The 14255-nt window shown below is 35.8% G+C and overlaps 1 protein-coding gene across 1 annotated transcript; it reads left to right on the top strand.

Annotated features, from left to right (window-relative positions):
- Positions 1-987: 987 nt before the first annotated feature.
- Positions 988-13779, top strand: LOC144439755 (uncharacterized). The gene is made up of 13 exons (XM_078128991.1): positions 988-1098; positions 1912-2008; positions 3562-3654; positions 4135-4215; positions 4478-4546; positions 5107-5232; positions 5630-5689; positions 6206-6290; positions 7091-7163; positions 7256-7346; positions 7857-7951; positions 11425-11660; positions 12623-13779. The coding sequence occupies exons 2-13, from the start codon at positions 1913-1915 to the stop codon at positions 12799-12801; spliced, it is 1284 nt and encodes a 427-aa protein (XP_077985117.1). The 5' UTR covers positions 988-1098; position 1912; the 3' UTR covers positions 12802-13779.
- Positions 13780-14255: the final 476 nt, after the last annotated feature.

Below are 14255 nucleotides of genomic sequence, written 5' to 3'. Positions count from 1 at the left end.
TGCGCGCAGTTGATATTTTTTTGTCCGGAGGTAAAAAAGTAGTTGTCCCTATATATAATTTCTGCCGATAAAAGTCAACTGGTACCTCGAAGAAAAACTACATGTAATCACTGCTTTTCGAAATATTACCCTGAGGTGGCAAACTGGACGGGAAAACCAAGTTTGAACGTCATTTTGTAAGTTTAAAATTATCTAGAACCATTTTGGGTTTAATAATAAAAAGAATAGGGGAAAACACGTGGTATGTATAAGACATTTCATGAATTACAGGTGTAGCAAGTAGAACAGCAGAAACAGGCAATTAACGATAGCTAGTAAAACCATTCCTAGTCGTCTGACAGATAAGTAATACGAGAATATATGCTTTTCTAGTAAAATCTGTTAAGTCTTTGGTAAAGAGAGGCTCTCCTCTATTTCCCTAAGTAATAAAGCTGTTCTCCATGAGAGCTAGCAGAGTTAGTCTGCTACCATGGTTTAAAGACATCATTTCAAGATAATTTGGAGCCTTTGCGATATACATCTAGTCACAACTACATTGCATATTCTGTACAGTGACCACTTCGAAATTCAAACTACTGTATAGCTTTACGGATACTCTATTAAAACGTCTTTCCTGTAAAACTCTCTCTTCTAGGATTTGGTTTATATTACGTTTTCACCATTATCTGGACTGGCACCAGTCCCTTGGAAGATTTGTTGTCTCATATAATCTTCAAATGTTTAGATTTTGTTATTCATTTCAAATTTTGGAAAGAAAAATTAGGTCAACTTTTTTTGGGGGGGAGTTTTCGCTAGCAGTTACCAGTCTTCCGAAGGCTATGCACAATCACTGTTTCGCAATCACTCATTCAAGTGAATATTTCACACAAAAGAAAAATAGCCTACGCACTTTGATACAGACTTTGATCATAGACCTTGCATACTGCCGTAGAGGGCGCAAGAAACTTGTTTGCGAAGATATGTCAAAGTTCATACACAGCCGAGGAACATGAACAGTTCTCGTTCACAGGTAGCTAGTACATGTAGTGTACGAGAAGAGATTTTCCTAAGATAGAAATGTGCCTGAACTTCTGACTGACGGCGCACGTGTACAGATAGGTGAGTTTTATGCAGGATGATTTAAATCCCCAGACATCAACACGATTGACCGTCTTTCGATCATTCTCTTCGTCTCTGGCTTTCTCGCCTGTGCATCATGATGATGATCATGCACTGAGCAACCAAAGGAAGGGCATCGGTTCATTCCACTCGGTTTTTCGCTGATTACGCAGATAAACCAGATTTGACAGCTTCAACCATAGTGAAAGGATTCAAAAACGCATGAGACGAATTGTAACTGATATTTATAGGGCTGAATTGAGATCTATTACATTGCTTGGTAATAATATTATTACCAAACTACCAAACAATGTAATAATTGTTTGCATGATGGTTTTTGTAACTAGTATTGTGATATATTAATACTAGATACAAAAAACTATAGACCCGTTGGTGGGGTTTCAATGCAAAAACAAACACAATAGAGTTCAGCTGATGTATATCAATTCGGCCTTTAACCTTTGGTTAATGGTTTTTCACAAGACGGCATCACCTCAATTCGACCTTTGCATGTAAGCTTGGATTATCAAGTCATCTATTCACAGGATGGATTCACCTCAATTCGGCCTTTAACTAACCTTTTGATTGTCCTCTGTTCACGAGATGGCATCACCTCAATTCGACATTTAACCTTTTGATTGTAATCTGTTCACAGGATGGCATCACCTCAATTTGACCTTTGATCTTTGGATGTCATCTGTTCACAGGATGGTCTGTCATCTCAATTCAACCTTCAACCTTTGTTTGTCATCTGTTCACAGGATGGCATCACCTCAATTTGACCTTTAACCTTTGGATGTCATTTGTTCACAGGATGGTATCATCTCATCAAAAATGGCAGGTTATAACTTTTACTCTAACCTGGTTAGCATACGCATCAACTTATTTACTGAGGAAAAACTTGGGTGTGGTAAGTCAGCCTATAATTGGTCTGGGTATGTAACATTTACAAACCAGTCTCTGGACAGATTTAATAGACCAGGACAATGCACTGTTATTCTGTACATGTTTCTTGATAAAATAATCACATAAATTACTCTCTTTGATACAACAAGATAACTTTTAGACTAATATAATAGTATTTTCTAGAGGAGTTGAACTTTACAATAATATGGAAATATAATAATTATTGTATAGCAATGTAACTTTCTATAGGAGTTAAAGTTATTTGTATATAGCATAACTTTTTATAGGATTTAACTTATTTGCATATAACATAACTTTCTATAGGATTTAACTTATTTGCATATAACATAACTTTCTATAGGATTTAACTTATTTGCATATAACATAACTTTCTATAGGATTTAACTTATTTGCATATAACATAACTTTCTATAGGATTTAACTTATTTGCATATAGCATAACTTTCTATAGGATTTAACTTATTTGCATATAGCATAACTTTCTATAGGATTTAACTTATTTGCATATAGCACAACTTTCTATAGGAGTTAAACTCATTTGCATATAGCACAACTTTCTATAGGATTTAACTTATTTGCATATAGCATAACTTACTATAGGAGTTAAACTTATTTGCATATAGCACAACTTTCTATAGGATTTAACTTATTTGCATATAGCATAACTTTCTATAGGAGTTAAACTTATTTGCATATAGCACAACTTTCTATAGGAGTTAAACTTATTTGCATATAGCATAACTTTCTATAGGAGTTAAACTTAATTGCATATAGCATAACTTTCTATAGGAGTTAAACTTATTTGCATATAAAAACTTTCTATAGGAGTTAAACTTATTTGCATATAACAACTTGCTGTAGGACTTGAACTTATTTGCATATAGCATAACTTTCTATAGGAGTTGAACTTATTTGCATATAACAACTTTCTATAGGAGTTGAACTTATTTGCATATAGCATAACTTTCTATAGGAGTTAAACTTATTTGCATATAGCATAACTTTCTATAGGAGTTAAACTTATTTGCATATAGCAATGTAACCTTCTGGAGGAGTCAAACTTATATAACTTTCTATAGGAGTTAAACTCATTTGCATATCTATTTATGTAGGGTCATTGCTCATTATAAGAACAACAGGCTCTGTTGTCAAAGGACTATATTGACATTCCATATCTTTATGGTATATTATTGTGAGCACTACAGCTAAGTATGTCACAAAACATGATTTTGTGAAGTCAATTTGTTACAAACAAAGATTTCTACTCAGTGTCAAACATATTTTGGAAGCAAATCCCATCTTGTTGGCATTGTGTCTGTTATCATCACTGAGGGGAGTACTATAATGGGTTGTTATTACATGCCTCACAAGATTCACCCTGACAATGCTGATGAGACAAAAGCAAACATTTTCGATTAGCTTTCAAAACATTTTTCGCTCAGCGAGTAGAAATTTTCATTTGTAACCATGAACATTCATTGTCACAACATCTTTGATATTTCCATGACATGTTTTGTGTACTATTCCCTTCTACAGATCAAAGCTGATTTAGAGTTAGAGTTATCGTTAAGTAAACCTCAGCTTGGTTGGTTAGACACAGCGTTTCTACTGCCATATGCAACATTACAGGTCAGTCATGGTATTAAGTCTATTTCACACTTCCATTTCATAATGATCTACATGCATACATTATATTGCTAAGGTTTGGAAACCATGGTAACAGAGAGAAGGAAATTTAGAATTGTCATACATTGTACCCTAATTTTGATTCGAACCTGATAGAATATCTTTGGAATGCAGATAAATTTGATCTAGTTACCACTGTTGAAATAAATGATGGCTCAAAATGAAAATATAACACTAGTGTGCATTTCGCACCAAGGCTGTTACTTCTGCAGCTAAAGTGGGTGATCCTAAATTATGAAGTACTGGATTCAGAATCATAGTTTGACAATGTATTGACTGAGAGAGAAGCCCACATGGAGGAGAAATTTGCCAGCATATTGCAATTTGTTATTGTTTTGTACATGAATTGTTCGGCATGCCAATAATCTGATATCATTTATTGAAAAGTGTACAAAGAAAAATGGTGATTTGGTTTGTTTGTAGGTGTTGGTAGGCCCTATTGGAGATTACTATGGTGCACGGAAGACTTTATCATGTTGTTTGTTACTGGCAGCAGTGTCGATGGTAAGTATATGGTGATCATTGTTATCTGATGGTAAATTAAATCAAAATAGGTACCCGGTATACAAAGTTTTCTGTCAATGTTCAAAGCCACCAGTGAACCTGTAGTAAATGTTGCAAGAAAAACTATACGTAAAGAATAGTACAGATACATGCATGTTTTCCTGGACTGTATTAGTCTACCAGTAATATGGTTAGTTATCCATACCAAAACAGATTTTCAGTGGATAATATTATGTTATTTTATTTCTTTTTTAATTAACAGGTAACATGTGGTCAATGGTCAGCATTTCAAGTGTTTGCCATGTTATATTTCATGAACGGATGTGCACAGGTATGTCAAATTATGAAATTCAAACTGGGCACATCGATCTACGGTCTATTCATGTACAAGCATTCAATCACAGGATTATAGTGTTGACATATCTATTCATTAAAAGGGTCTGATGTGAAAAAAGATGTGAGCAACTCTAATGAATGAATATCCTTAAAATGTATAAGATGTTCAATGGTACAACTTAAAATAAGTAGGTTGAAAATATATAAACGTGCAAAAGTTGTAGATAGTACAGTTTGTAAAAATTTGTAAAGTCACAGAAGTTTCAAATCTTCTTTTATTATAGATTGAGATAAGATAACTGAGTATGTGACTTGACATTTACTATATTGTACATAGGTATGTTGTTATAAAATATTACATAAACACTGAGCCCATGAGGGATGGCCCTCACTGGACTGGAGACAAGTGTTTATATAGTTATGGAACAAACAAAAGATAAACATTATTATAAAACTGTATGTGACCTAACAACTACTGTGAAAGGAAATAGGTATATCTTTACAAAACCACTTCTATAAAATACATGATATTTTCATTTCTCTTGAAAACTCTAGTCACAAGCATGGCCGAATTGTGTCAAGGGTTTAGGTTTTTGGTTTAGAGAAGAACAAAGAAGTACACTATTTGGTATTTGGGGAACATGTGTATTTGCAGGTGGAATTTTTGGCACTGTGCTAGCGGTAAGTTCTCACTTATAGAATATATGTAACTTACTACTTCCTATGTTCTGTGTCGAAATCCCATGTAATGTGAATGAGTTACTCATTACGCTTTGGTAAACTAATTAAATTTTGGTGCATAAACTTAGAGGTACTCGGCTTTGAAACATTAAATTGATGATTGTTCTGTTCTGAGTGAAGAACACTTTGACCTTGAGGATTGTTAAATGACCTGATATAGTTATAATATTTAATAAATTATATTGTCAAAATCTTCTGTACTTCCACATGTACCATATGTACAAGTAAACATAACACCATGGTTTTATCAGCTCTGTATGATCCCCATTTGAAGTGTATACAATGTATATGTAAGCCTGAACATTGATCGTAATAGTATCTATATTTTTCTGATCAGGTATATTTACAATCTAGTTATGGTTGGAGATATGTGTTTTCAACACCTTCATATATTGTGGTAAGTTTACGATTGGAGATATGTCTTTTCAACACCCTCTCAGACTCTAATATATTGTAAGTTTATAATCAAGTTATGGTTGAAGATATGTGTTTACAAGACCTTCATTTATTGTGGTAAGTTTAAAATCTAGTTATAGTTGGTGATACAGTGTTTGCATCACTCACATACTGTAAACCCAGAAATTTTCCTTAAGAATTTATTGTGGGTTGTTTCACTAGAAGACAAAAAACACAAAAATAAGTAGTGATTAAAATGCTACATCTTGTACATGAATACAATGTTCCAGTCTGGTAATTAGTCAAAACTGGTATTTGAGAACTTGCTGAAGACTGTAAAATCGCAAAGTTTTCTTGTAGTGAAAATATCTTGGTTTGTAGTTTATCTTGGTGAGTTTATAGACATTTGAATTTATGGTACAATGTTCAAAATCTCAGTCAGACTTCAAGTTCAACATATAGACTTCAACATTATTATTTTTATTAAAATCGTTCTATCTTCTGAATTGTCTTGCAGGCTGTTATTGGAATTTTAATTTATTTCTTTTTACGTACACCAGAGGAGGTAGCAGCACAAATTAGTATGAGTAACAATGGTAATGGTGAGTACATGGCATAAAGTGTCCAGTAAAATGGAAGCACGAGTGACAATGTGAATATAGACAAATGTAAAGGGTACTAAAACATTTCAGATTTCAATCAAAGCAAACAAAAATCTTTAATCTGAAATGTACCCTTTACACATCGACCTAAAGTGTTGACCATCAAAATTAAGCTATTACTTACTTACATATTGCAGACACTCTGTAGCAATTCTGTGTGACTAATGTCTTTTAGATCATGTCTATAGATAATGCAGAACCAGATAAACATACACATGCATTATTTTTGGTGCTCATATAATCTTTACTCAATGGCAGCCATATTTGTTGTGAACAATCATGATTCACCACACAACTCAGAAAAAGGTTAATACATAGAGACTACATTCAAGTGTATACCCTGTATTGTCAGATTTAAACTTTCTGTTGAGACATTGACCTTTGGCCTTTACTCTGAGGTTTAGGTTCGATTATTGAAATTATCAGACACTTTGAAATGTTTATTTGTTGCCACCAATTTCTGTTAAATCATGTCTCCATTCAGTCACATAGAAGTAAAGTATTTCAGGGGACTGTGTCTTCTATGAAGTCTTGTTGAATTAAGTTGTGTACTCACACATGCATGTATGCATGCACGCACACACACATGCACAGACAGACAGACAGACCATGCTTATAGCACTACTGAATTTTAGCAGTTCAGTTGTGCTAATAAAACTATCTCAGTTAAATAGTTGCTTTGTTTTATCTATCTGCAAGAACTTTGAATTACACCCTGAATTTTGTGTTCTTTTCTTTAGACGCAGTAAACTCTAATGCAGTTAAACACCCCTCTGAAACGTCAATTGGCATGTTACAATTATTGAAAATACCGTAAGTGAATCTAATATGAAATACACTATTCTTTGTTTTATTTAGCGAATGTAGTAATCACTCTAGAATTCTTATCCATCTTTGCTTCACAGAATGTTACCAGAACTTGCCATAGCAACATTTTGTGTCAAAATGGTGCGTTACTGTATGTATATGTGGCTACCAATGTATCTCCATCAACATGTAAGTTATATACACAAGGCTACGATGTATCACCATCAACATGTTTTATATTGCGTGCGTGCATGTGCGTGCATGGTGTGTGTGTGTGTGTGTGTGTGTGTGTGTGTGTGTGTGTGTGTGTGTGTGTGTGTGTGTGTGCATGCTTTCTCTTCATACAAATATTAGTTTTAGATGTAATGTATTCAGGTCTCTTGGCATCCTGTTACATTAAAATATGTCAATTATTTTGACAAGAATGCAAGTTTGATGATAAAACATATCTTGATACAAAATTAACAGACATCCTCTGATTTTCCTCAGACAGAGAGCTTGTTTGATGCGTTTTCCCTGTATGCACTTAAAACACAATATTGATTTGTCATCTGTTTTCATTCAACTTCAACCATTTCTTAGACTTTAATACACGAATTGAAGTATATCACAATAGTTTCTATGGATACCATATTCATCCACAAGTTCCATGAGTGAGAGATCTTGAAATCTTGAATGCCATAATGTTATCTTTTACAGCTTGGTTATGAGAAATCCGAGGCTGGTATGTTATCACTGTCCTATGAGATTGGTGGAGTGGCTGGTAGTGCATTACTAGGGTTTATTATAGATAGGTAAGCATGGTTAGGAGAAATCCCAGGCTGGTATGTTATCACTGTCCTATGAGATTGGTGGAGTGGCTGGTAGTGCATTACTAGGGTTTATTATAGATAGGTAAGCATGGTTAGGAGAAATCTGAGGCTGGTATGTTATCACTGTCCTATGAGATTGGTGGAGTGGCTGGTAGTGCATTACTAGGGTTTATTATAGATAGGTAAGCATGGTTAGGAGAAATCCCAGGCTGGTATGTTATCACTGTCCTATGAGATTGGTGGAGTGGCTGGTAGTGCATTACTAGGGTTTATTATAGATAGGTAAGCATGGTTAGGAGAAATCCCAGGCTGGTATGTTATCACTGTCCTATGAGATTGGTGGAGTGGCTGGTAGTGCATTACTAGGGTTTATTATAGATAGGTAAGCATGGTTAGGAGAAATCCCAGGCTGGTATGTTATCACTGTCCTATGAGATTGGTGGAGTGGCTGGTAGTGCATTACTAGGGTTTATTATAGATAGGTAAGCATGGTTAGGAGAAATCCCAGGCTGGTATGTTATCACTGTCCTATGAGATTGGTGGAGTGGCTGGTAGTGCATTACTAGAGTTTATTATAGATAGGTAAGCATGGTTAGGAGAAATCCCAGGCTGGTATGTTATCACTGTCCTATGAGATTGGTGGAGTGGCTGGTAGTGCATTACTAGGGTTTATTATAGATAGGTAAGCATGGTTAGGAGAAATCCCAGGCTGGTATGTTATCACTGTCCTATGAGATTGGTGGAGTGGCTGGTAGTGCATTACTAGGGTTTATTATAGATAGGTAAGCATGGTTAGGAGAAATCCCAGGCTGGTATGTTATCACTGTCCTATGAGATTGGTGGAGTGGCTGGTAGTGCATTACTAGGGTTTATTATAGATAGGTAAGCATGGTTAGGAGAAATCCCAGGCTGGTATGTTATCACTGTCCTATGAGATTGGTGGAGTGGCTGGTAGTGCATTACTAGGGTTTATTATAGATAGGTAAGCATGGTTAGGAGAAATCCCAGGCTGGTATGTTATCACTGTCCTATGAGATTGGTGGAGTGGCTGGTAGTGCATTACTAGGGTTTATTATAGATAGGTAAGCATGGTTAGGAGAAATCCCAGGCTGGTATGTTATCACTGTCCTATGAGATTGGTGGAGTGGCTGGTAGTGCATTACTAGGGTTTATTATAGATAGGTAAGCATGGTTAGGAGAAATCCCAGGCTGGTATGTTATCACTGTCCTATGAGATTGGTGGAGTGGCTGGTAGTGCATTACTAGGGTTTATTATAGATAGGTAAGCATGGTTAGGAGAAATCCCAGGCTGGTATGTTATCACTGTCCTATGAGATTGGTGGAGTGGCTGGTAGTGCATTACTAGGGTTTATTATAGATAGGTAAGCATGGTTAGGAGAAATCCCAGGCTGGTATGTTATCACTGTCCTATGAGATTGGTGGAGTGGCTGGTAGTGCATTACTAGGGTTTATTATAGATAGGTAAGCATGGTTAGGAGAAATCCCAGGCTGGTATGTTATCACTGTCCTATGAGATTGGTGGAGTGGCTGGTAGTGCATTACTAGGGTTTATTATAGATAGGTAAGCATGGTTAGGAGAAATCCCAGGCTGGTATGTTATCACTGTCCTATGAGATTGGTGGAGTGGCTGGTAGTGCATTACTAGGGTTTATTATAGATAGGTAAGCATGGTTAGGAGAAATCCCAGGCTGGTATGTTATCACTGTCCTATGAGATTGGTGGAGTGGCTGGTAGTGCATTACTAGGGTTTATTATAGATAGGTAAGCATGGTTAGGAGAAATCCCAGGCTGGTATGTTATCACTGTCCTATGAGATTGGTGGAGTGGCTGGTAGTGCATTACTAGGGTTTATTATAGATAGGTAAGCATGGTTAGGAGAAATCCCAGGCTGGTATGTTATCACTGTCCTATGAGATTGGTGGAGTGGCTGGTAGTGCATTACTAGGGTTTATTATAGATAGGTAAGCATGGTTAGGAGAAATCCCAGGCTGGTATGTTATCACTGTCCTATGAGATTGGTGGAGTGGCTGGTAGTGCATTACTAGGGTTTATTATAGATAGGTAAGCATGGTTAGGAGAAATCCCAGGCTGGTATGTTATCACTGTCCTATGAGATTGGTGGAGTGGCTGGTAGTGCATTACTAGGGTTTATTATAGATAGGTAAGCATGGTTAGGAGAAATCCCAGGCTGGTATGTTATCACTGTCCTATGAGATTGGTGGAGTGGCTGGTAGTGCATTACTAGGGTTTATTATAGATAGGTAAGCATGGTTAGGAGAAATCCCAGGCTGGTATGTTATCACTGTCCTATGAGATTGGTGGAGTGGCTGGTAGTGCATTACTAGGGTTTATTATAGATAGGTAAGCATGGTTAGGAGAAATCCCAGGCTGGTATGTTATCACTGTCCTATGAGATTGGTGGAGTGGCTGGTAGTGCATTACTAGGGTTTATTATAGATAGGTAAGCATGGTTAGGAGAAATCCCAGGCTGGTATGTTATCACTGTCCTATGAGATTGGTGGAGTGGCTGGTAGTGCATTACTAGGGTTTATTATAGATAGGTAAGCATGGTTAGGAGAAATCCCAGGCTGGTATGTTATCACTGTCCTATGAGATTGGTGGAGTGGCTGGTAGTGCATTACTAGGGTTTATTATAGATAGGTAAGCATGGTTAGGAGAAATCCCAGGCTGGTATGTTATCACTGTCCTATGAGATTGGTGGAGTGGCTGGTAGTGCATTACTAGGGTTTATTATAGATAGGTAAGCATGGTTAGGAGAAATCCCAGGCTGGTATGTTATCACTGTCCTATGAGATTGGTGGAGTGGCTGGTAGTGCATTACTAGGGTTTATTATAGATAGGTAAGCATGGTTAGGAGAAATCCCAGGCTGGTATGTTATCACTGTCCTATGAGATTGGTGGAGTGGCTGGTAGTGCATTACTAGGGTTTATTATAGATAGGTAAGCATGGTTAGGAGAAATCCCAGGCTGGTATGTTATAAGAATTTAACATTCTGGACCAAGTAATTAATGGAGTGTACTCAAAAATGAATCTTTCAGTCTGAGATGTGTGTTTACTATTCTCTAGGTATCACTATGAGATGTGCGTTTGTGTTTACTATTATCTCTGTATCACTGTGAGATGTGTGTTTGTGTTTACTATCCTCTAGGTGTCACTATGAGATGTGTGTTTGTGTTTACTATCCTCTAGGTGTCACTATGAGATGTGTGTTTGTGTTTACTATCCTCTAGTTATCACTGTGAGATGTGTGTTTGTGTTTACTATTCTCTAGGTATCACTCTGAGATGTGTGTTTGTGTATACTATCCTCTAGGTAGAAAGTTTTGCAACTGTTTTGAACAAAGCCACAAAGTGACATGTATCTTAGAGTACTAGTAAAAATATTTATATATGTTTCTTAACTTTGACCTTAGGTGGCTGCCAGGTAAAACCACCCTAGGCTGTGTCATTTGTACAATTCTAAGCACAGTAGCATTGCTATTGTTCCTGTTGACCAGTAACTATGGTATGTTATTTAATATACTATCAATGGTATTATTTGGTGTTTTCAACTGTGGTCCTGATCCTATACTAACCGGTACACTACCATTGGAATTGGGTCAAATGAATGGTAGAAACATACAGGCTGCACTTTCTGGATTTGTCAACGGTGAGTATTATGTAGCAATTTTAAGCTGTGCCAATTCAGTGTATTAACATAGATATTGAAGGTGAATTTCATTTTTTGTTTAATATCAACCATTGAGAGAATTGTATATCCCACAATTTTCCTTTCAGCCACCTTCACAATTTAAATTTTATTCTTTGATGAGAACAAATCATGTTCATACTCAGAATAATTTAGCAAAGTTTGTATTTTTTGCTTTCCGTTTACACCAAAGTATGATAGACTAATATTGGTTTTATTTACAATTAGTGTGTGGATTTGTATGTGCCATTGCCACAACAAACCTCTACATTCACAGTTTTTGTATATATTCATTTCTCTACGTTAGGCCAGTGGCCAGTGGTACTATGAATAAAGCATATTATTATTATAAGATAAATATTGTTCATCTTAATCATGCAAGAATTCTGAAAATGAGAGTCTTAATTAAAATTGACCAATCATTTGTAATACTTTGTTATATTGAACACAAGTCAAAGAAATGGATACAATTAATGAACTTTGGTCCAAAATTTATGAAGGATTTTTTAAACTTGCCATTATAATTTAGGCAATCTACTGGTTGACATGAGAATTTGATTAATGTTTAAAGTATGAAATTGTGAGTTAGCCATGAAAGTGATGTTAGCATAAAGAGCTCTGAAGGCCACTATGTATAAGGACAAAGTGATGGGTCTTTTTTGTTTTTATTTAATAACATTTTTTATTGGGCTTATTACAAAGTTATCGATACAACTTTTTTTCGTAAATGGAAATTTCGCAGAAACTTTTCTTATAAAAGTTATCATTTTCAAAAATTGTCCATTTCTTAATTAGTATGTGCATTTACTTTACTTTTTCACAAAGTGATGTTAACATAAAGAGCTCTGGAGATCACTATGTTTAAGCACAAAGTGATGAAGGGGATAATCATAGCATAAAATTGTTTTACTTTATTGGTACAGGTTGTGGTAGTATTGGTACTGTTCTACAAGGACCACTGATTGGATTTATCATACAGTATTACAACTGGGAATCCATACTATATGTTATGGTTGTGATCTGTGTGGTGGGATCACTGGCCTTAATCAAAGCATCCTGGGTGAAAAGGACAGTAAAACCACAGTCACCAGTATCAGTGTAGAAGATGAGCAGTCATCAATAAATGTGTAGTAGATGACCAGTCATCAGTATTTGTGTAGTAGATGACCAGTCATCAGTATTTGTGCAGTAGATGACCAGTCATCAGTATTTGTGTAGTAGATAACCAGTCACCAGGATCTGTGTAGTAGATAACATTCATCAGCATTTATGTAGTAGATAACCAGTCATCAGTTTGTGTGTAGCAGATGTCCAGTCATCAGTATTTGTGTAGCAGATGACCAGTCATCAGTATGTGTGTAGCAGATGTCCAGTCATCAGTATTTGTGTAGCAGATGTCCAGTCATCAGTATTTGTGTAGCAGATGACCAGTCATCAGTACAGTGAAGGACTACGATGCAAAGTTTAATGTGTTAATGTCAACAGCCTTAAATGCAAATCACCTCATCAGTATGCAAAGTAACAAGCAAATGACATTGTATGCCTCTTTTGCCATGACTTCAAGATGTAACTTTTGACAAGAAGGTAGTCATGATGAATTGCTTGATATAACTGCTGGTATGAAATAATTAAGTTATTATAATAGAAATTAGATGTACAAAATATCATATATATCAACATGGAACATGCACAAATCAAATTTTTTCTTTCCTTGTCAGTCAGATAGTAAACTTGTTAATTAATATATTCAATTTGGGGCTGGGATGTAAGGTGTCCAAGTTTAGCAACAACGTCACAACCAGTATATTAAAATTTGCAGCTGGAATGTAATGTGTCCAAGTTTAAAAACAAGCTAACAATGCAATCAATACCTATCATGTTGTGACTATGTCAGGGCTTTCTTTATGTATATATATGAATAATTTGGTCATAAATGCAAGTAGACTTCAAGATACGTTGTGTTGTTCAGCCCTATCAGGGCTTCTTAACCAGTGAGTGCTGGCAGATAGCGTGGCACGAATGTCGTATCTTACAGACTAAAATGCAAGTGATTACAAAGACTGTAACTATAATTATTGTAAAGGTGTAAGATAATACTAATCAAGTAAATTAATCTATATTATTGCACATTATATGGTATTCTTCTCATCAATGTATGATATTGGACTGAACGTTTGTTGTATGGCAATCTGATTAAAATCCGATGTAGATGTTGGCTAATCGTTCATTGCTATTTTACCTTCGTGGTACATGTTTATGTTTTTATATGCATGCATGCTCAACGATTAGCCAACATCTACATCGGATTTTAATCAGATTGGTTGTATGGGAGCCTTGCTTAGTTTCTGTATGTAGGCCGTCACATTTGTTTCCCTTGGTTGCTAATTTTCTTTGGCTGTTGACCATGATAATCATGATGAATGAGAATGCTAAGGTAACTAGTGTTTTAACATGCTGACTATAGTACTAGTTATTTCTAGATCATTTTTCAAAACCCTTTTTCTGAAAACAACATTCAGCTTCTGCTTACTAGCTAGTTAAAGTGAACTGACACAC

The sequence above is a fragment of the Glandiceps talaboti genome, chromosome 1, assembly GCF_964340395.1.
Source record: "Glandiceps talaboti chromosome 1, keGlaTala1.1, whole genome shotgun sequence".
Lineage (NCBI taxonomy): Eukaryota > Metazoa > Hemichordata > Enteropneusta > Spengelidae > Glandiceps > Glandiceps talaboti.
Note: the sequence above shows the minus strand (reverse complement) of the source record. Positions and strands in the feature narration are given on the sequence as shown.

What these genes read in the sequence shown, in the direction of transcription:
- LOC144439755 (XM_078128991.1), top strand. Translation starts at nt 1,913, where the DNA reads ATGGTATCATCTCATCAAAAATGGCAGGTTATAACTTTTACTCTAACC. An exon ending in TATGAGTAACAATGGTAATG is followed by an intron (nt 6,291 to 7,090) that starts GTGAGTACATGG and finishes TCTTTTCTTTAG; the next exon opens with ACGCAGTAAACTCTAATGCA. An exon ending in TTACAATTATTGAAAATACC is followed by an intron (nt 7,164 to 7,255) that starts GTAAGTGAATCT and finishes TTTGCTTCACAG; the next exon opens with AATGTTACCAGAACTTGCCA.